The 23,699-nt window shown below is 47.4% G+C and overlaps 1 protein-coding gene across 1 annotated transcript; it reads right to left on the bottom strand.

Moving 5' to 3' along the window:
* Positions 1-739: 739 nt before the first annotated feature.
* Positions 740-20,270, bottom strand: PTTG1IP (PTTG1 interacting protein). The gene is made up of 6 exons (XM_063101667.1): positions 20,102-20,270; positions 13,807-13,859; positions 9,868-9,976; positions 6,194-6,365; positions 5,239-5,285; positions 740-2,285 (listed from the first exon to the last, which is right to left on the bottom strand). Exons 1-6 carry the CDS (start codon positions 20,214-20,216, stop codon positions 2,239-2,241), a joined length of 543 nt encoding a protein of 180 aa, XP_062957737.1. The 5' UTR covers positions 20,217-20,270; the 3' UTR covers positions 740-2,238.
* Between the last annotated feature and the right edge of the window lie 3,429 nt (positions 20,271-23,699).

The following is a 23,699-nucleotide window of genomic DNA, read 5'->3' as shown; positions in this document are numbered from 1 at the left end:
GCCAGGCTGGCACCATTTCCCACAAGTCACTACAATGTGCCATTGGCCACTCCAGCACACCACAGGCAAGCTTAGAGCTGGAATTTGTGAAAGAAATCATGTTCCTCTGTGATGTCAGCATTTACTCTGGGAGGTTCCATCAGGGCTTTGTTTAAACAGCCCTAACAAGGATGTGGAGTCCCTGTGAGAATGGAAGCATCTCAAGTAATGCAGAGACAGTCCCAGTGGGGGAGGCTGCTGTCCTCAGGAGTGCACTGCACAGGCCCTGTTTGACACCAGCTCTTGCCAGTTGAATGGGTGGGGTGACTGTCACTTCCAATTGGTGGGGCTTTCAAGTGGGTGGGGCTGTCCCCTGCTCATCCCCACCTGCTGGCTGGAGGCCCAGGACCACAGGATGGAGGACCAGGTCCTTCCACCCTGGGGAGGACATAGGCTCTTGTCTTCAAGCCACCAAATACAGTGGAGCCCATCAACTTTGCAGCCAAGGGTGACAAACATGCCAGAGAAGTCCATGTGGCACAATGAGCTGCTTCTGTCCTTCAAGATGCAGCAGATCCTCTGGGCTGGGTCACACTGGGCTTCACACAGTGGCCACAGCCAGAGAAAGCAGCTCCACTCCACAGTGGTAGCACCAGGCCACACCTGCTGGGTCCAGAAGACTGACCGCCCACAACCCCCACTTCTCTCTCCCCACGCACTCACGCTAACACCAGCAAAGGAAGAAACAAGGAACATGAAGTATATTCAACAAAATTAAACCATTTTATTGGAAATTGGTTAAAAGTTAAGGCACTTCAAACTTTATGGTTTCCTTGAGATTAGTTTTGTGGCTGCTCTTAGTGTTTCAGAAAAAAGCATATGGACTAAGACCAACCTTACAATGGTCCTGACGTGGGTTTCTGTATCCCACAAAAGGATTAAATACACTGCATCTAACAGCTGGTAGCTCTACTCTCAGCTCAGCAACCTAAATTCAAGACACAGTATGATTTTACGTACATGCTCTCTGTATTAATATAAAGTTCATTAAAATCTTAGAAAGTTTCTTTTATGAATAAACAGTAGAAAGTAAAATTCTGATGGCTGCTGTAAAACATGTAGGAATGTTTTGTAATACTTCAGATTACTATCAAACACCCAAGAAGTCAGAGAAATAAGACTAAAGAATTAAACCCTTAATTAAAAGGGTTATTTTCTGTCTGTAAAATTTTCAGGGTACAAATGTTAATTCACGGTAGACACACACAGTCTAAAAAGGTGTATCAAGCTCTTCGATGATTTCCTAAAGTATTCTGGATCACAGTGATCTGCCTGTGAACTTTATTTGATGCTGAAGACAGTTTTTTCTAACAGCATGATTATCTGTGAGAATGGAATGCATCGCTTATTTTACATGCTGCCAACCTATTTTCCCAAAGCAAATTTTTTTAATTTCAAAGCAATCTGGCAACAGGCTACTTTCACTTTCAAATTTCTCTTCACACAGTTACTTCATTGCGCACTGCTTTCCCTGCCATGAAGTGCTATTTACTTAAGTCATGTGTCTGGATTTTAAAGAAATGTGTATCATGTACAGTACCACGAGGTACCCGGGCTCTCACTGACAAATTTACAGAGAAGGTGACTCTGAAATTCTCAGAATTCACGGGAGCCAGAGCACACCTGGAAGCTGGGAGTGGTCTTATAAGCAGGTCAGCCGTCAGTGTGTGCTGGGTAGTGTGTGGACAGTCTCTTGACACGCCTACTTTCTGCGGCTTTATGGGTAGATGATGAGGGACTGGCAGTTTTCCTAAGATAGAATGAAATGACTTTTGTGGGGTGTGTGTGGAGCTTGTGAGTGGGCAGAGAGGAGCTTGAGAACCCTGCTGCAGCTGCAGGACTGGGTGTGCGTGTCAGTGCTACTGGGCTGCTTAGTCTGCAATTAGCTCACAGATCAAGAAGAGTGGTGGAACAGGTACATTTCCTCCTTAAAAACAAAAAACCAAAAAAACAACCCGACAAGTTTAATTCAAAAGTGACTAAATGTAGAAAGATAACAGGGAACGGAAGGTCACTAGTTTGCAGGGACAAGGGCAGGATTGTCCTTTCAGGGCAGCCCCCAATGGCCCATCGCGAAGGGCTGGCAGGTTCACATTGTTGGGTCAGGGGACAGGTTGGGGAGCAGGGTGGTCCTCCCTGCTGAGCCGTACTGAGGAGCCACAGGAAGCTCTGGGATTGCCTGGCATGTTGGAGCATGTTTCAGTTGTTTTCAAATCTAGCATATGGGTTTTCTTCTTTAAACAAACCTGAAAACAAAATGAACTGGAATTATAAATTCACTCATTCAACTGGAATTCAAAATTCAAGAAAGCAATATAAGTTAGCTAAGTTTTATACAAAGATTTACTAAGGCTGTAGGAAAAGTGGGTGTTCTAAGCAGACTCAAATACCATGCTCAGTCTTTTTTGAAGTCAAATCACAGCTGACTTAAAAGCAGCAATTCAATTTACTGGAAACAACAATTCTAGCAGATCCTAAGAAATAAAGATGTATTTAATGATGCTTGCAAAGAGAATCTAAAAAATTTAAAGTAAATATTTCTTTCCATAGTGGTTGGCTAGTACTACACTGAAAAACAAAATAAAACCATCTTCCTTTGAATAGCCTCATAACGGCTGTTTATACATGTTGTAGAATTAAGGCTACAGAAAGAAGTGAAAAACCATCAATTTAACTCTCAAGTGTTATGATATAACTGGAATAAAATGTGCATTTAACCATAAACATACACCTGTGGTACTTAGCCAAGGACTAGGAGTTTTCTCTTCACACTGTAGAAACACACACACGCTCCCTCTTTTTAAAAATCTGTACCGTATACCAAAATTATCTGCAGCCATTGCAATAAATCTACTTACTGCAGGGTTTCTGGGGGGTGGAGGAGTAGGAGGAAAGAGACAGAACAAGAGTGGAGGAGGAGGGGGAGGAGGGTGCTTGCTGGCTGTGTCTCCTGCCCATGTGTGAAAGGAGGATGGCAGTGCCAGTTCAGTCACTTACGGCAAACAGCCACCAGACGCCAATGCCAGGTGCAAGCAGGCTTGTGAGGCTAAGTGAAAAAAGAGTTCCTAGTTCTCTTTCTAGTTTAGAGTGAAAAAACAGATGTGAACTGTCTTGTGATAAGTAAGTCAAACCTCTCCCCAAACCAAAAGAAGTGTTACGTCTGTTGCAGGTACCTTAAGCGTTAACTGACCCAGGTTAACTCAGGTACCTCCCGCCACTTCTCCCACCAGGAGCTCCTGGAAATTTTTCCACACAACTAAGGCTTTCCAAACTGCAGCCCATCAATGGGCCTTATCACAAACTGGCACAAAAAGTTAATTTCTCGGGTACAATTAAAGGGACAAATCAATCACCCAAACGGCAGGAATAAGCCAATCAGAAGACGCCAACCTGCTGGAGCACTGCACATGCTGGCAAGTCAGAGGCAAAGCAGAAGTCCAGTGATTTTCAGCACGTGTGTGCCCAGCACTAACAAGCACTTTGTGGGGGGTGTGTGTGTGCATGCACACACGTGCCTTGTCTTTTATTTATGTTTATGTTAACCAGATAACACCAAGATCAAGGGTTCGGATCCCCTTACTGGCTAGCCAAAAAGAAAAAGAAGGCAGCATTAACCAGATGCCAAAAAGCCCCCTTGACTCTTCAATTTCGTGGAAACCAAGCTGCCCCCAGCCAAGGCTGGCACAAATATGCTCAATGGCCGCCTTCTGCCTTCCAACAGCAGAAGCGTGCACTCTCTGAGAAGGGAGGGATTCCCTGGAGGCCACTCCACGTGCATGTTGCACCCTGGAAGCCAAATCACCACCAATGCCATAAACACACACCTGGAAACACCAGACAACTAAGGGGGCATGGCAAGGAAGAGATCCCAGGTTAGCACTGGGGATGGAGGAAGAGCCGAGACAGAGAGGCCAGCGGCCAAGGAGCAGCAGGGGTAGCCTCATGCCCTGGAACCAACACTCAGAAGCTGGCAGGATCAGCCCCAGCCTCTGGAGCCCAGCCACATTCACAGCCCACAGGTGTGATTTTCCATGGTGGCCTGAACAGGCTGGAGGAGGACAGCAATGCCAGTGGGCCCAGCAGGCACAACCCAGAGTACCAGCAGCAACGGGAACCTCGAGGCATCAAATATTCTAATAAGCCACATCCAAAAGAGGCGCACTGTTTACTGGTACTACTGGGTTTTGCTATAACATCTTCTCCCCAGATGAGTGAAATGAAATACAGTGGTAGAACAATGTCCCTAGTGGTAGGATCCTAAAATACCACTAAAATATGCTACTTCCTTATACAAATTGAGAATTCAAACAGTGTACTAATCAGAAAAGATTTTGAAATTTTCCTGATCAGACTTAGCCTTTAACACAGTGCTTCAAGGAAGGCGCAGAGGCTCAGGGCTGCCCTCAGCTGAGGGCCATGCACCTGTGTCCAGGCAGACAGGAAGCCAGCTTCCAGCACGACCAGCAGCACCCCACAGTCACAAAACCCAGGGTGGGAAACACAATCCTCACAGGCTTTAACATCAGCACAGAATCAAATACAGGAGCAGATGGTAGAGTTCATGCAATTTGAGGAGGGTAGGATCACTTAATGTGTATTTCCAACTCATTCCAACTCAAAAGGTTAATAATAGACATACATTTATTCTGGCTTCAGAATACCCCCCAAACATGTCTAAAACCAAAAGAAAACAATAACAAAACATCTGTGAGACACAGTGAGAGGTAGCATGGCCTCAATTTTGGTGAACTCTCTGGAGAAGGAGCATAGTGGCGCTGGCAACACCTAGAAGATGGGAAGGCAAGCGAAACACTTAAGAGGATGAAGGGGCCTGGGGAGCTGCAGTCACAAGGCCACACCCTACTTTAGGGCAAACAAGACAACTGTTACAGACAGACCATTCTGGAAGTTTCAATACTACATAAGCAAACAAGTGTCCAAAAAAATACACTTCATGAAAACTCCTGGTTGAGATAAAAACATTGTAAGGTTTTGTCTTCCAAGACATTTGATGGCATGAATTAACTACAGCACCACCTGGAAAAACCACCAGCTGCTTTTCTCTGTTCCAGTGAATGAATGCATGGAAAAGAAGTCACAGCCCAATCTGTAGGTCAGATCTCACCTGGCACTAACAAGGACCAAGATGGCCTGGCATCAATTCCTCACCAACCAAAAAGGTGACACATCGGTTCTTACCATATTTTTTTCTTATTTCATCATGTCTTGACTTCATCTCTGCTCTCCTGAAAAACATAAAGAAACACTGTTAGCACCAAACTACAATCTACACCCTTTCATATCCTTCTGGTGGCTTTCCTCTAGTTCCTAGCATGAGACCGGGTGGGACGAGCTTGGCCATCAAGACACACTCCCACTGGGACAGGCAGGGTGAGGGCGAGCCCAGTCTTTGGAGGCTGCTCCAATGCATCATGCTACTCTTACCAGTAAAAGTAATTCAAGTGCCCGATGCTGTGATTTTGAAAAAGCCTTTTTATATAAAAAACATTGCACTGATCAGTGAAAGTCTCACATCGGGCTCTGCAGGTAATTAGGAAAATGTGATTGTTGCCTTTATTTAGTGGCTCATAGCTTGGAGATGGCCACATGGGAAATGCATCCAGCCTCAACCCTCACCAGCTGCCTGACACGACCTGCCTCCCTGCCTCACAGGGCTGCCCGATGGCCAGCACCCACACTCAGCCAGTGCTGTATTACCTAAGCACTAGCGACATGAGACCCAACTCTCCCACAGGCAGACAGGTGACCCTGACAATGCCTGTCCTCTCTCTGAGCCTCAGCTTCTGTATCACAAGTGGATGGGGCTGGGCTAACGGTGTCTGAAGGCCCTTGTCACCTTAGCAGTTATAACACAAAGTACTCCTGTCAGCTGCCACCCTCACTTAACCGACTGGAGGAAACAGACGAGGAAGCCACACCTATGAAAATAAGGCTCATGGCCACCTGCAAGGTTCCCGCCACACAGCTTCTCACCTTTTACCATAATCTAAAAAATCCCAGACACTGAGCACATTCTTAATTTTTAAAAGTGGACAAAACTCATGAGTTATAAGTGCTATTTTTGTATATCCTTCCACATCTGAATTTCCATGAAGTAAACACCCGCCAGAGGAGAGTGCCTCTGTGACCCCACCTCTCCTCCTGCCGTATCCGCCTCTCTTCCCGCTCTCTCATTGCCTTCTCATCACTTTTGTCTGGCTTCTGGCTCCTCTTCCTCCTGCAACAGCAGCAGCAGCAGACAGCAATGCCCAGGAGGATGGATCCCCCCAACACCGACATGGTGATAATCAAGGCCTCAAAGTTCACTGGAAAAGCAAACGCATAGAGTTAGAACTGCCTTAAGTATGCAATCTACCACCAAGAGCACCACTCCCTTGTCCGTGGTGAACAATCTCAGAAAACAGGAGCACCGGCAGGAATTCCGTCTCCACCAGGCTGCTGCCCCATGGGCTGGGAGAGCTGGGGCCCTGTTCTCAGGTCAAGGTCTGGGGAGAGGACAGGAGGGCCATCCGAGTCTCTTCCAGCCACATGCCTGTAACTTACAATTTATGGATTAAACACAATGAATTGAAATGACAGGACAGCTTGTCTCACTTGATACTGAAAAAGCCTGAGAAAAGTTAACAGAAACCAGAAAGAAGAAAAATATTACTAAGCTGTGTATTCAGACTCTCCTAAGACATTCTCAACTCTTAATTTAGCGGAACTCACAGAAATGGAGCTTAAATCTGATGCAGCTTTATTATTTAAATTAATCAAAGTCAAGAATATTACAATTATTTCTAAAGAGAAACAAATTTCTTTCAGGGCTCACACTGACCACCACCTCCAAAAGGAACAACCCTGGAGAAGCAGACTAGGCCCCAGGACAGCACAGGGGCATCTTCAAATCTGAGTATCTATCGACACCCCAGTGTCGATACTGACTTTGAACAGTATCAAACAATGCTATGATTTCCTGTTAAAACCAACCTTCAGAGACAAATAAAAACTTAAACAATCTTTATAATTCCTTTCAACTTCTCATAAAGATCTATAAATTAAAACCACTCAAGGTTTTTCAGTTCAACTAGAGCTAATTAAAGAACACCCTAAGGGCTGGCCCATGCTCACAATGGAGAGTGTGGTGCTGATAACACCAAGACCACATGTTTGGATCCCTACATAGGGATGGCCGGTTAGCTTACTTGGGAGAGTGTGGTGCTGACAACACCAAGTCAAGGGTTAAGATCCCCTTACCAGTCATCTTTAAAAAATAAATAAATAAATAAAAAGAACACCCTAATACTGCTCTTGCAAATGTGTTTTCCAATCATCCAGTTAAGAAAGTTATGGAAGATAACTGCAAGAACAAACTCCCCCTGGGCAGTGGTGTTACCACATATTGATTTTATTTTATTTTTTTTAACTGAAGTTAAAACTTATGCCACCATGTAGAGTTGATAACCTGCTGGTTCTCCTGGCTGTGGCAGGTTTGGAAGGTTAATGTTCTGCTAAGTAACTCGGCCTTAGTGAGAGGAAGGTTGATGCCCAGTCCTCTGAGGCTGCCTCAGCCTGCCCACTCTGCCTGCTAGGGACCCTAAGATGTACTTCCTGCAGGCTACATGTTTAACAGAACACATTTTTAGTTGATTAAACTATTTTAAAAATCAGGAGTGGGTGTTACATCTGATCAAATGGAACTTTTAATCATGTGTTTTTTACCCACTCCTTTGACCTGTTCTGGAAGTGTAGAATTACAAAAGTAGTAGTAATAGGTATAACTGGAAAGGGAACTTCATTAGCAGATGGCGTAATTTTTTGACTAGCGAGAACCCTAGAAAAATCCACTTAAAAAACCAATGAGATTGATAAGATCGCTGACTCTAAAACATATCTAGCCCCCAAATAGCTTTTGATTGGCAGCTAAAACCAGTTATAAAACAAAAACAGAAATCTGTCACAATGCGAAACAACACTATGGGCTCCTTCTGTGTTAATCCTACAGGGTGAACCCCTGACCTTCCACCAGAGGATGCAAACGATGACGTGAACCAAGGAGGTGACACCTAGCTTCTGGACAAAAGGCCGAAATTGTAAAGATCTCATTTTTATCCCAATGAATGTATGTATTTTAGGTCATTGAAATTAAAACTCTAAAACAATTTTGCCTAGAACTGGACAAAACGGTTCTAAAGTTATTTGTAAGGATAAATACATAAGCACCTGTGGTGTAAAGCCTAAAATTAACATTATGTGCTGCTTTGACATCTGGTGAAACCAGGAGGGCCGAGGGGACCAACCACAAGTTCCCCTCCCAATGCTGTCCCTGCCAGCAGATCCCCAGTCAAGCAACCCTCATCATGGGACCACCTACAGTTCCTGTTTACCCCTGAGCAACACGGTTCAGTTCTCGCTCAGCCCTTGGAATTAGCCAAACACGTCACTGTGACCCCCCCAGGAACCAGAGGTACCCTGCCCTCTTGTTACTACTGGCTTATCCCCGTGACCTTGTGTGGTGTGTGTGTCCTCTTCCCCAGGGGTCACTGCATGTGACTGATAAACTGCTGTCAATCTCATCTGTCCAGGGTCACTGTTGCATGTTCGGCCATCCCTGTAACCTAGGGTGGGAATTTTACTTCACAAGAGAATTACCAAAACAGCCACCCCTTGAAATGGTGCTCAACATCACTAGTCCCTGGAGAATGCAAATTAAAACCACAATAAAATACCACCACACACCCACCAGATGGACTAAAATTAAGATGATGACTGACTACCCTAAATGTTGGCAGGGATGTGGAACAACTGGAAGCCCGACATTGCCTGAAGGAGTGCAGCTAGCGTGGGCTTTGCCAGAAGTTATGTGTCAATGTAAAAATAACTTAGTGACAGTTCATGCTCAAAATGCCAAGGATTCCCTGGTCCAGGAGTTGTCTCTATGGAACAGGTGGTAAGGAGAGGTTCCATGGAGAAGACAACAGTCCAGATGGAGACAGGCGGTAGCCTCAGGAAACTTTTCTGGTGTGAGAATGGCCAGTTGGGCAGACATGATGGGTGCATGAACACGCCCACGTCCACCACAGACATCCCACAACCTCCCTGACCAAACTTTTGGATTCCCTGGGGGTACGACACAAGAAACAAGTTGTTTCAGACAGAGGCTGATGGATTTTGAGAAGGAAATCAAGTAGAAGATAGATAAATAAGGAATGAGTTGCAGAGGGATCCAAGATACAAACAAAAAGAGTCAAAGTGTTCTAAGAAAATATTGGTGACTTTATGGATCTTAAGAAGGCCTATGTATGACCTCAAACCTGAAGCCATAAATGAAAAGATTAATAAATTCAACTACATAAAAATAAGTTCCCTAATAGATGAGCACCTGTAAAATCAACTATACACAGACAGACACATGGAAAAAATAGGGCCAGGTACATGCTCAGGAGGGACTCTGAAGCTAGGGAAAGAAGAGTCCTACTGGAGCCCATAAATGGGTTTCCAGGGTGGGACATGAACACCACCAACATATAATATGCAGAGAGGTCAGAAAAGAGCCTTCAAACTTGCCCTTCCCCTCCACCTTCCCAGGACATGGAGACAGAGGTTAGTACTGCAGCTGACGACCTTGAAGGTGGTCCTTCAGATTCCCCTGGGAACCCTGGATTGCTTTCCCTGACATCACACTGTCTTTGACCTCCCAACTTCTCGCTGGGAGTGTCACAGAGCTACAAGCAGCAAGTTTTCCAGCAACTTACGTTAACTGAGCACATACTAGAATTTTCAAAAAAGCACTGATTTTGCAAGAGGCAAATGAAAACAACTTACCCCAGCAAACACCCCAGCGTGCAGAACTCAGTTTACAAAGAGAACCAGGTGGCAAGATTTTTGTAACTGGGTAGTCCAAACATGCTTTGTTAGTGTTGCACCAAAGACACTGAAAGAGATCAATATTACATAAACATTAGGAACACAATACAAAAACCAAAGGATAGACCATCCAGGATCCTAACGCCTTCACTGCCTCCATGACAACCAGCATGCCATCTCTCCCGTGGATGACTGTGATGGCCTCAGCCTCACCATTAGTCTCTGCCTTCACCCTCACTGCCCTTTAGTCTATGCCCAACACAGCAGCCAGCAGCCCTAATGGCTCTTCATTGTCTCACTCCACAAGGCTCCTATTACTCAGACCTCTTCCATGACTCCCCCTGCCATGGCCACGTGGGCCTCCATGCTGATCTTGAAGATTCTAAGCCCCCTCACCTCAGGACTTCTGCAAGGCCTGCTTGCTATGCCTGGAGAAATCTTTTTCTTTTTCTTTCTTTCTTTTTTTTTTAAAGATGACTGGTAAGGGGATCTTAACCCTCTCACTTCTCCCGAGTGAGCCACAGGCCGGCCCTCCTCTTTTCTGTGTGTGTGTGTGACTGGTAAGGGGATCGTAACCCTTGGCTTGGTGTTGCCCGCACCGCGCTCAGCCAGTGAGTGCACCGGCCATCCCTATATAGGATCCGAACCCGTGGCCTCTGTGCTCCCAGCCCCGCACTCTCTCTAGTGAGCCACGGGGTCGGCCCTGGAGCAATCTTGCACATGTATCTGTACAATTCCCTGGCCTCAATGAGGCCTGCCACCGCCCTCCCCCACTTCTCCACTCCTTCACCTCCTGCATGGTTTGCTTCCACAGCATCGCCACCTGCTAGCACACCAGGCACTTCTGCATCATGGCTCTCATGCTCTGCTTGCACAAGGGCAGGCATCTGTGTACTTTGCTGAAGTACCCCAAGAACGCAGGACAGAGCCTGGCCCATAGTGGGTGCTCACTGAGTGTTTGTTGAATGGACTTTGGTGGCCATGGTAATCACTATCTGTAGAAAGGTGCTGTACCTTTGATCTTTTCAACTGCACTAAGTTGTCATTGTTTGAAACATGATGCAATTAAAGCACAAAGGCATCTGCCCAAAACTTGAGAGCCGCAGAACACCTCTTGTATGCTCATCTGAGCCCCTTGAATGTTAGGGGTGTGGCCGGAGCAGTATGGAGACAGCACTGTCACACCAGTGTCTGTGTCAGAGCCCAGAGCTGGGCCCACCACAAATCACAGCAGTGCACAACCAGGCACGAGAGTCAAGCACTGTGGGCAATAAGAAACGCAGCATAGCCGCCCCTGGTGGGGAGTCCGCAGGCAGATGATGCACAGGAGGGGTAAAAGAGCTGTGGTTTCGGTGGCCCCCAATGTGCCAGCCAAAGTCAAGGCTTTGCCTGTTATTTTAAATCTTGACATTAACAGTGTTACTACATTTTTAACAGGATAAAAAAAGTCATTTCTTTTTCCCAGGCTAGGGTTTATACCTTTTATAAAAAATATTAAAATGCAATCTGGGCTTTCTTTCCCAGGGCTATTTACACAGTGCCTATTTTAGTGTCTTAACTTTGAACAGTTCAGAGCCTAACATAATAAACAGCAGTAAAACCCTGTTTATTTTGGCCATTTAGGAATATCTTCCACTTCAGTGGTTCTGTCCTGGATTAACAACTTTTGGCTAATCTTCCATTTTCAGACAGCTCATACTGTAAAAGGCTAATTTTCCATTTTTAATGACAGTTTTTCCCTAAGCCACCGGCGCTCACTGGGAGGACAGGGCGTTCCCTCCTCCTTCACTGATGAAGTGACATGCAGGTGAGAATCCACCCGGGCAGCCTCTCTCCCCACTTCTCAGGGTCCCCTGAGGCCTCTAGGCACGAGGACGCCTTTCCAGAAACTGCCTGTGTGTCTCGAGGTGGGCTGCATGCTGCACGCACCCTCTGTACCTTGCCTTTCTCGCTTGCTCTGTGGGGGTTTAGGGTGGGGTCCTGGCCTCAGCTCTTCTGGACTGGCTCCATGCACTGTGACCAGGGCCAATGGAGGCTGTCACCACCAAACCCACCCCAGAGCAATGCAGCAAAAGTGTCCTCTAGACTGCAAAGACATGCACAACAGTGAGCAGCATTTGTAGCTGAAACGGAAAAATCCAGAAACTGAAAAGAAGCATCATCAAGATAATACCACCCCTAAGGACCAGACTCACTTGAGCAAGTTCAACATCCTCAGTGTCAAGATCTGAGACCATGGTAACAACAGCTTCTTACCATTTTTAATCAGCAAATGCAAGTAACCACTGAAGTCCCATGAACAGACAAGCTATGTCTCAAACCCACACTGCCATGTGGGTGACAGCTGTTTTTTAAAAACTAATTTAATACATCTTTCCTAACCTGTCTCCTGTCATCAAACCCCACTGTCAGGGACAGAAAAGCAAAGGCTGTGCAGTTCTAAATACCCTGTAAAAACCTGGTTGGAAGGGGCAGGGGAGGTGGCCTTGCTGGAATCCTAAGGAAAATGCCCTGCAGAGCTGTTTTCCAGCCCACCCGGTGTCAACTTCCCCTGGGTTCCCATGCTGACAACACAGTGCTATGACTGGACAAGGTCAGAGACCCTAAGTTTGGGTGCTGCTGAATGAAGAGCTTGCAGCAAGCCAGTGTCTGCTTAGAGGAGCCAGCTGGGGCCAGCCGTAGGCATACACCAACAGGCTAGAAAAGCCAAGAGGAGCCCCAACAATGTAGCATGTTCATACGACAACCTTGACAAGATCTACACTGTATGCGACAACCTTGACAAGATCTACACTGTATGCTACACTTCCTATCACTGATTTCTACTTCCACCAATGGACAGCTGAACACACGTTTACTTTAGATCCCAGGACAACCCATCTGCAAATAAAAATAACCCTGATGAGTCTTGGGCCCCACCTCAGAACGTGGAGGATTAACGAACTTTATTCCAGAATGTCTACCCTCTTGCTCAAGATCACAGGCATTTAAATGTACTGGGGAAAAATTCTAAGGCGCTGGCTGAGTCGTACCTCATAAGTCAAGTGGGCTATGGACAGAGTCTGAGCCACGGGACCTCATGGCCACTAAGTCCCTAACTGACCTGCCGGCCCATGCCTCTCTGCCCTTGTTTCCCCTTCCGCCATTCCTGTTCAAAGGGCTAGGAGAGAAGCATCTACCACAATCCTTAACAACTGAGGGAAAACCCAGGACACACAGTCCCAAGACATAGGTCCAAGGTTTACGGGCAAGCCTCTAAGGTCTAATGACTCTATAGGAAAGACCTAGACAGTTATCAGTTGTAGATTTGATGATAAGTAAGTAGGAACAGGAAAAAGCCCAGCCCAGGGCTCACTTCTTTCCCGACAAGGTCACCTGATGCCCAGCCCACCTGCTGCTTCCCAACAGGGTCAGACACTGGCTAAGTGTGGGCCCCACGACACATTTTCTACTCCCCAATCACCTGCTACAGGAGTCAAATCATGTATACTGATTGTGCTCAGGTGGTGTCTAGTTTTCATGAGAAGGCTTAACATGCCTGAGAAAGGCTAATATTTAATAACGATCATGAAAAATACCTCCACAAATCCCAAATGGCAGAACCCTTCAAACACACAAGCATCATCTTTACAACCCAAGGAAGGGCGTGCTGGGTGGGCTGGAAAACAGCGCTCTGCGGTGCCTTTACCTTAGGATTCCAGCGAGGCCACCTCCCCCACCCCTTCTGAACAGGTTTTTACAGGGTATTTAGAACCACACAGCCTTTGCTTTTCTGTCCCTGAAAGGGAAGTTTGATGACAGGAGACAGGCCAGGAAAGATGAATATAAATCCAATTCCCTGGGTTTAGAGAAAGCGGGTCTGATCTTGGATTGTGTTCTAACCTGACTGCTACTTACAGAGACGTTCTTCAGGCACTCTTCACAGGTTCTGTTTGTGTTCTGAGAACAAGCTGTAGGGGAAAAGACAAATAAATCACTGGGAATCATGCAATCTAAGTATTATAGCTCAGGAGGGCAGGGAGGGGCACTAGTAAGAGTGGCTGGGATCAAGAAGATGAATGCCATCTCAAGACTCTCCTGGTACCCAGCCTTCTTCAAGGCACAAGGAACAAACGTTCCCCAAACCCTGCTGCACACAGGGCACCAAGAATAGCAAACACATGGCTCCTACCCACAAGGGATCTTCTGGGGAAGAAGAGACCCCAAACACAAAAGGCTTTGTTTTACATCTCTCCTTTAGAGGAGATGAACACGTGGGCACAAAATCACTAACCACTACCTGGCTGAGACTTACCACTCATCAGCACTCACTAGGGAAGCAAAAAGCTTCCATCCACAGCCACAGCAATGCCAGCAACACTGCCAAGAAGCACACCCGTGTTGCCAGACTTAACCTATAGACCTCATGGGGCTAAAGCAAAATCTCAGCCCCCAGCCAGCCTCCCACACAGGGCTATGCTCCTTGCATCCAACAGAGATACACCACTGTATCGACCTATTCCAATCACAGGGAACACCCTGGGACTCTACCCACTACTCACAGCACTGCTGCTACTGGAAGGGGTCCAACTCCACACAGCTACAGCTTTGGAACACAAGCTAATCAGAAGTAAAGAACTACACTATGAATAAAGAATGTCTACCAAGCTGTCAAGCAGCTGCCAACTGCCTACTACTCACCATCCCTTAAAACACACACACACACACACACACACACACACTCTGAAGAGAGCTCTGGACTCCACATCATTAGTCACCAGGGAAATGCAAATTAAAATCCAAATGAGATATGACTGCTCACCCACCAGAATGGCTAAACAGACTGACAATACTAAATGCTGACAAGGAAGTACAGCAACAGGAACACTCATACAGTGCTGGTGGAGTGTAAACAGTGCAGCCATCTGAGAAAAAGCTCTGGCAGTCACTCACAAAATAAACATGTGCCCACCCTATGATTCAACAATTCTACTCTTACATATTTTAACCAAGCGAAATTAGAACATACACCCACAGAAAGACCTATGCAGGGATGTTCATAGCAACTGTACTTGTAATAGTTACAGGTTGTGGGGAGCACAATGGGGAAGGGGCCTGAACTTTCTGGACTGATGGTTCTGGGTCTGGGCAGGGTGTGGGCTACACAGGTGTAACTCATCGAACAGCACACTTAAGTTTCCTGCATTTTGTTGTATGAAAAACTTATCTTGTGCACTGACATCTGTTCGTGACTCAACGCATTCACGGAAGGCCACAGTGGACACTTGGACAGATGTAACAGCAAAATGTGGTGATGAAACCTAAGTGGTGGGTATATGAGTGTGCACTACATGGTTCTTTCAACTCTGCTGTATGTGTGAAGACTGTGATAATGAAATACAGGGGAAAGGAGCTTTAGCTTTAAGTTAAAATTTTATTCATTATGTTTACTAAGAGGGACTAATACATAGAGTAAACCAGTACTTAAGTTGAAATAGCCAGGGTCCTTCTATTCAAGTCTAGTTCTTCTACACTCCATTTTTCTATATAAAATCCCATAATTTATTTCATTTTATTTAAAATAAAATGAAAGCACATCTTGTCACATATTATTCTACAGTAATTGTTATTTAAATAGTACTCTCGGCACTATTACACTTATTTTGAAATTTCTTTTAAACCACTTTAAAGACTCGGAATGCAGCAAGGTAAAGAAAACTGACAACCACTGAAGTACCTCGATTTCTTACAGTGCTGCTTGGGAGGCAGGGTACAGTGGAACTCAGACTGGGCAGTGTGGAAGAAGGGAGCCACAACTGTGGCCAACAGAAGGCAGAGACCCCTGTGGTGGCGGGATGCAATCCAATACCACTGTGAAGTCTTGGTTTAAAAGCTCGATTCCTAGCACTGCCCAAAGAAAGGGCTGAGAACGAATCACACTGAGGGCAGTAGAACATGCTTAGTGCACAGGTCGTGGTTTTACATGCTGTTGTTCCCCAATAACAGGAACCAGGACTCTTTGTAGAAATGGCCGATTCCAGAACTGGGCAGGAAAGGTCAAGATGAGCCTCAGACAGGTTGCTGTGCCAAAAGGTGGCACAAACATACGTGTAAACAGCAAAAGGACCTGGTAGACAGCTTGAAGGTGGGGTCCTCTGGGCCCAATCTGGAATAATTTAAACATCAAAACAAATAACGACTGCCATGGAATCTAATCCCTTGAATTAAATAGTCCATGTTCATACTGACATGAAATAAAGAGAAGGCCAACTAGCAAATGTCAAAGAAATGATGAGTTGAGAAGTCTCCATCTTACAAACATCACAGTCAACACTGATCCAGGTCGAGACCTGGAGTGACAAGACACTGACAGTCTCCCAGTGTCTCCCTACAGGCTAATCATTACCTATGAAGGGAAAATGGCATCCTCAGGGTGATCAAAGTTATCACAACAACCTGTGAACACGAAAATGGATCAAAGTGGCCCATGTGCCTCCTGTGGGGATGCTGAGAGGGACACAGTCACACAGTTGCTGTGCGGTGCTTTTGTCAAAACACACCTGAATCAAATCAGAAGAACCACTGGGCAACACCAGATTGAGGGTCCTCCCACAAACTGACTTCCTGAAAACAAAGACTAAAGAGCTTTCCAAACCAATGGAGTGAAAGAGACATAAAATCTGTATATGAACTGTATATTAAATCAGGTATTCAAGTATCATATCAAAGTTAAGTCTCCAGATTTTGACAATTATATTTCAGTTTCGTAAAAGAATGTCCTTGTTCTTGGGAGATACACCCTAAAGAATTAAGAGGTAAAGGGCCACTTCAACAATTTATTCTCAAATGATTTGGTCAAAATAACACAACACAACTATAATATGTCAACTTACAATAAAAAAATGAAAAACAGAATACAAACTACTGTATTATAAATTTTAAAAATAACAATAAGCAGATAAAGATGGAGTGGCAGAGCAAGTGCAGCAAATGTCGAGAGAATGGAAGGGGGTTCAGGAGTTCATTGCACTGCTCCAGCTTTTCGGCAGCTTGATCTTTCTAAATAAAGTTGGGGACGGGAGGCACAGGGTGTGTCCAACACCCACCCTCAGTCCTTTCTAAAAAGTCACTTCCTCCTCCTCAGTCTGACGAAGTGGCCATAGGGGAGGAGGGGGGTGAGGTATGGGAACTCCTTCATGGGGATTTTCACTTTTAAAGCTTCTTTTTCATAACTGGTCTTGTGTGAACTCAAAGAATTGAGTTCTGAGATACACACCATGAACTAAGGCCACCCCTAGGCCTACGGATTATGGGCCAGTCTGAGTCCACTGAGGTCCCAGAGGAAGAGGCAGAGGAAAACTGCAGAACATTCCTCCTGCTCCCAGCCCACCAAGAGCAGGGAGGGCTTTCAATTTGGGGGAAAACATCAATGTTAAAACAGTCCTCACCAAAATATCTTCAAAATTGGGAACAGGTCTCCTTTGAAAACAACACATTATCTTGCCTAGCAGGAAAAGAAATCCATTAACCATTTGTTATTGTTTCAAGACAGGCAGTATTTTATTTCTCTGAGAAGCCACTGTATCTGTTATCTCATCACTGGGTATAGAAAACCACGTGCTAGACAGCCAGAGATAAGAAAACTGCCCTTGTACTTCTTAAGCCTAAAATTGCGTGCCAGTGTCTTGACTTCTGAGGTCCTATAACTGCAAGGCTTCAACTTAGGTGCTATTTATCAATTTTAAGACAACTTTCAATCTCATTCACTTCAGAAATTAAGTGAAAGTACCTGTCAGGATACACTAAACCACCATGACTTATTTTTGAGTGCTTCCTGAAGTTTAAGGTGAGTCAATTAACTCATCAAGTACAAAAGGATGCACTAACATGTGTTAAGAGATATACTTTTGAAAAATTAGAAAACAAGTATATCACAGTATTTAGCGTGCAACTGTTACATAGCCGGTTATGGCTGCAGTCAGCCATGCCCCTCAGTGGCAGAACAAGCCCCTAAAAGGGGTATTGTGCCCACTCTGCACAGTGATAGAGGCACGGAGAACACCTACATTGTTAACTTCAGGTGAGAAGAGAGGTCGGAAATTCATTTAGACAAAAAAGTCCTCTTCACCCCATTATTTCAGCAGAAAATGGAGAGATGAAGAGTGGTAGTATATATCAAAAGTACGTACCATGTGTATACTGTAACATTTTCTACAATTTACCTAGACAGTCATGGTTTTTGTGGTGGGGTGGGGGCAGAGGAGAACTGCAGATTCCCCCTCCTAATCGAAAATCCCCATGGTAAGGAGCAGTTCCCCACCCCCACCCTGTGCCGACCACCACTGCACGCCTTAGGATTTCTGTTTAGGACAGCAGACTGTGATCTATTCAGAGGTCGTCTACCCTCCTACATGAAGTTTTTGGATTGAACCTGACCCCATACACAATTAAAGTGGGGACCAAAAGCTCTGCCAAGTTTTCTTTAATTTCATGAATTTTGCGAGAAAGATCTTCAATGTATCATGGGTTCCTAGCGTCTTCTTTCCACCAAAACACACAAAAAGACATTAAAAAGTGTTAGTTTTCAATTGGTGTGATGTATTCTTTAAATTTACACAGTATCCTTGTAAAGAAGACAAAATGTTTTAAACATTAGTCACATTCCTATCATATGACAAGCAGTAAAAACCTCATAATAATCACATACTCTGTGGGAGGAGGGGGGCATCATCCTTCTCCAAGGGCAAGGCAAATGCAGACCCCAGGGCACCTGGGCGATAAACAACTACATGGTATGACATCATTCCTCCCATTTCAAGGTGTCCCTGATAGAGAAACAGCAGCCCACCGTCCAAGACTTGGTGATTATTACAATGGAAGCAAACAGTGCAGCCTCCAACTGCAGAAGGAAGTGCTTTTTAGCTGACACACTAGAATGACAGCTCTGGTTTAATTCCCAAACTGTCACAGTGCACCCCACTCACCTCACACCCATCTCTGCACCCTTCAGAATCCAGAACAGGATGAGAATCAGAGCAGCCAAACGACCCACTCTAATAATGCAAGCAAACACACCTCCGAGCCATTGATATAGTTTCTCATACAGTCACAAACCCTCTTGGCAGACACCTATTCTGTCTAGTGAAAAGTACTCTTCGCACATTTGTGCTTAGAACTAAATTTAAATGTTCCCTGTACAGTGCTATTCCTCTCCTTTATTAACAAACTTCAAGAGAGCTGCATTGCTAATGTCACAAACACTAAGCACACTTGGAAGCAGATAAGAAACTCAAAACAATCCTGCGCTGGCATAAACATTCAATGAGGTCACAAAGAAAAGGTGCTTTGCTAGCTACAGCTAAAGAGAACTTGACAAAGCCTGGGCTAACATGAGTTGTGAAAAATATGAGCCCCTCAAGCTGGGCCCAGGTCGACCCTGATTGAAAGGGCCATGATACTGAGATTAAGGGACCGCCTGTGGCTGATGACCAACAACTGGAGATCACCTGGACACTCCACACTCAGACGCCAGCACATTTCTGAAATAGTCCTATCACGATTCTCCCCAGCTTAAAACCTTCCAACCTCCAGGCAGGCCCCGGACGCCCAGCCCCGCCCAGCCCCGCAGGAAGCCTCCTTCCGCAAGCACTTCAGGACTCTGGAGATCTGGGGGCTTCAGGTCACGCACTTTGGAACACCCGAACTCCCCGACCAGCGCTCTAACTGCTTTTTTCTAGGCCGGTCTCCCAAGGGGTTCGGCTCAAGGACAGTTACTGTCTGTGTGTGGGTCACCGCCGTGCCCAGCTCCCTGTACCACAGGTGGGATAAACGAATGAAGAATGCCCACCTGCAGGCCTGGAGGGCGTAGGAACGGAAGCAGCTCACTTCAAAAGCAAATGCTAAGCAGTCGGTTTTGACAAGGCCTTCCCTTCGCGCCTTAAGGCATGAAATCGCCCCAAGTGTTCGCTGCTGTACCTGGAACTGCCGGCTCCGAATCTCAGCCTAGCAGGGCGACCACTGGTGCCGAGCTCGCCGAGGCGGGGGCCGCCCCGCATGCTCACGCGCGAGGAGCGGCCGCCGCGGCGGACGAAGCCAGGGGTCAGCCCTTCCCGCCGCCGGCGACCGCGCGCCCGAGCCGGCCTCCGAGGCCCAGGCCATGACCCTGGCCCCTCACTGGCCCGGCCCTTCCCGCTGCCCCGGCCCGGCGCCTCACCCGCTGCGGACGGCTCCTGCGCGGCGGCCGCCGGTATGAGCAGCAGGAACAGCGCGGCGCCGCCGAGGGATAGTCCCCTGCGCGGCGTCGGCCCCTGAGCTCCGCCGGGCGCCATGGCCGGTCGCTCGGTCAGTCAGAGCCACTCCCAGACTCCGACGCCAGCCCCGGCCGCCTCTGACCGGAAGTGGGCCGGCGAGGCGGGGCCAGGCGAGTGCGCAGCGCGGAATCCAGATCGCCCCGCCCCCTCGCCCTGCAGCTGGCCTCCTGGCGCGGATGCGGCTCAGTGCGCCTGCGCAGCGGAGGAGGGCTGAGGGGCTGGCTGAAGCCCAGCACGCCTGCGCGGAGACGGGCTGAAAGAATGGGCTGCGGCTCAGTGCGCCTGCGCGGCACAGGAGGGCTGTTAGGCGGCGGGACTGAGATGAGGCGCAGTGTGCCAGAGCGGGGCGGTGTTCCGGGTTGGGGCTCTGTGGCCTTGACCCAGGGTGGCAAGGGTCCCGTCGGCGGCCCCCAGGGCTGTTAATGCTGCCGACGGCGGGCCCTGAGAGGGACGCGTGGGGCCACCGTCAGCAGAGAAGGCTCCGTGCCCTTGGCGCTTTGCCGCGCGGCCGAGGCGAACGACAGGGTCTCTGCGGGCGCGAGTCTTCCGGTGGCTCTCGGTGTAGGGCGGGGACGGGCCAGTGGACGCTGGCCTCTCCAGCTGCCCATTCCGCGTGAGGCGCTTCGCCAGCGCCCCGGCCACGGATCCTGGAGCCGCGGGGCCGCGCCTTTGCCTTCCTGGCCGTTCCAAGACGGAGCCCGGCCGTTTGCACCTACTGAAGCGCTGCTGGGCGCCGGCCGGGCTCCGAGCCCTGCACCTTGGTGTTCGATCATCTTCACTGAGCTCTTCAGCTACCCTCACTTCGATCGTCCTCTCAGAGTTGTCCTGAGCTTGTGTGACTGAGACGATCACTCGAAGGCCTGGGCGGGCTCGGTCCTGTATGGCTGGGCCGACGGTCTCTGCGCCCGGCTCCTCCCTCACCCGCCGCGCTCTCCCCGTCCAGGCCAGTCTGGTGTAGAAGTCCGCACGCGGGGACGCTGTGTGCGGGGCGGCTGCCCGCCCCAGGAGAGCCTGGGCGCCCGCCCGCATCCGCTCAGTGTGCAGCTCTGCGCGGAGGCTCGCCAAAGTCTTTTCACCGAACCTGAGTCCGGCTGCCTGCCCCCCCACCCAAACAAAGGACCCCAAAATCAAATGCTGGTGAAAATGGAAGTCACCTTGAGTTCAGGAACACCGGTGACCTGAAGAGAGATGTTGGGTTGACCCATCTGTTGAGCTAGAGCTCAGACCCTTCAAACCCGTTGTACAGACTGGGTCACAGACCCCTCACATGCAGGTCATGAGCTAGGTAATTGGGAAAGATCCGGGGAGCCGTTGGCAGAGTTGACAGGTTCATTCCAACGCGAGCTCAGTCCTCAGCGTCCTCAGCTTCTTCAGCAGCAGCAGCAGCTTACAGCAGCCTCCAGCAGCAGTGGCAATGGCTTTCCAGGGGCACTGGCAGCAACAGCATCCAGCAGGTGTGGTGTCTGCCCAGGTGGGCTGTCTGCCATCTTGGATCTTTAGGGCTCCAACAGCATTGCTGGGTCGTGTTCCGTTGCTGCCCCACACCTACCTTAACCCTCGGGGAAGCATGTGGTGAACTCTGGGCAGGGGTTGTGGGCTCTACGTCCATCCTTCTGTTCCAGCTTGCTGAGAGTCAACTGTGTGGCCCGTGAAGCCATCTGTACTTCCTCTCTCTGAGAGGCTCGTAAGTGGTTAGAATTTAACCTGCTTGCACCCCCAGGGTCAGTGTGGACAGCAGTGTGCCCTGGCCAGGAGAGCACTGCTGGTCACTGTGTATTCCTGCCTTCTTCCATGTGCAAGGACCTAAGGCACCATCACCTCGTCCAGCCGCATCATGGCAGTTATGGAACACCAGACCCAGAGGGGTGCAACTGCCCAAGGTCACTGGGCCAGAGAAAGGCTCTTCAGGGGCTGTGCAGCTGGTAGACCAGGCTTACATCCCAACTCCATCAGTACCTACTTCCATGACCTTGCCAGGTACTCAGACTTGGAGATCAGCCATGGCTCACGTCACAGCTGAGGAAGCAAATAAGATCACAGGATCACACATAGAAACCACTGGTGGGTTGTAGGCCTGGCCCAGTGTTAACTTCCCTGTTTCTCCCCTTTAGGGCAGACCTGAACTAACAGAGGTCCCCAGAGTGCTAGGTGGACTCTCCTCAGGTCTGGCACAGAGGGTTAACCAGAAGCTCACATGACTGCCCTGCACAAAGACAGCAGGGTGTGGGCACATCTGTGTGCATGGCGAGTGTCTAAACAAGCAAGTCTTCAGCTTTGCTGTGCTCTGGTAAAGTGATGAAGTTCCTTCCTATCCGCTGTGAAGTGCTCTTAAGGACAGTCACCTGCGTGTCTGACCCCACCGCCCAGTTCAAATACTTTGTATCTTCATTGAGATCTTCTATTATGTAAAAAGATGTTTAAAAATCCATTTGCAGAAACAGAATAAACACAAGCCTGACTTTTAGACTATACCTCTGAAACATTTTTTTATCCTAATAATGCAATCACACAATTCTAATTTAATGATACTTGAAGGACCTTTGTAAACATTTTACTACTACATTTAAAACTATTACATTTTAAACAGTGCCATCAGCAATGGCATTTTAAAATACAACTGAATTTTGGGACAATTCAACAGCACAGAAGTTCAAAAAAATACTTAGTAATTATAGGCCAAGTTTCTGTTTTATCCACATAGGAGTCAAGATTTAACAGGAGGAGGAGGGTGCATCTGGAATTCACAGATATATGTTTAATTGTCAAAGAGCTTTGAGCTAATAGGAATGACCCAAATGGCACAATGGCACATTATACAGAAAGTACAAGCTATAATATATATATATATATATATATATATTTTTTTTTTTTTTTCTTTTGGCGGTTGGCTGGAACAGGGGTCCAAACCCTTGACCTTCGTGTTACAAATGGTGTTTTAACCAACTGAGCTGACCAGCCAGTCCCTAATGACTTTTTAGAGAAACAGAAAGATTACATAGAGCCATCTGGAAGTAAAGGCGCATAGGTTTTTCCAAGAAGAAAATGTTTAAGGAGTTAGATGGACAGACTCACAATGGAATCAGCTTAGGAAAAATAATAGCTGAACCTCAGAGCCATGGAAAGAGCTGTTCATTTGAGGTGAGGCCAAATTCCACAGTTCTGGAATTCCCAGCCCCATCCCTAGAATTGTGCATATTGGAGTCACCTGCTGAAGATTTTTACCAGAGTTTTTTATTTGGTGGTCAAGTGTCCATGCTGTCCGATTTTTTCATTGTTACGTGTACATTCTTTGGTAGGTTAGAGAATTTCTTGCAGCGGCTGCACAAAAAGAGCGAGACTTCTACCTGAGTGGAAATCACTTTAAACCACCAAGATCATTAACAATGGGGAGGACAGAGGGAGCACTCAAGGGCCTCAGATGCTGGACGTGCTTTGGAAGGGAGCTGGAAAGCTGGGGGTTGGGGTCTGTGGGAGCCCTTGGACAGGCAGGGTTTGGCAGGG

The sequence above is a fragment of the Cynocephalus volans genome, chromosome 1 (genome assembly GCF_027409185.1).
Source record: "Cynocephalus volans isolate mCynVol1 chromosome 1, mCynVol1.pri, whole genome shotgun sequence".
NCBI classification, from domain to species: Eukaryota; Metazoa; Chordata; class Mammalia; order Dermoptera; family Cynocephalidae; genus Cynocephalus; species Cynocephalus volans.
This window is presented reverse-complemented; position numbering and strand designations above follow the sequence as displayed.

Bases quoted from the DNA above. Each gene is read 5' to 3' on its own strand.
- PTTG1IP (XM_063101667.1), bottom strand. From the start codon at position 20,216: ATGGCGCCCGGCGGAGCTCAGGGGCCGACGCCGCGCAGGGGACTATCC. The intron at 9,977-13,806 runs GTAAGTAGCAGT...GATCTCTTTCAG, and splicing joins AGTGCCTGAAGAACGTCTCT to TGTCTTTGGTGCAACACTAA. The intron at 2,286-5,238 runs GTAAGAACCGAT...TTTTGTTTTCAG, and splicing joins TGAAATAAGAAAAAAATATG to GTTTGTTTAAAGAAGAAAAC.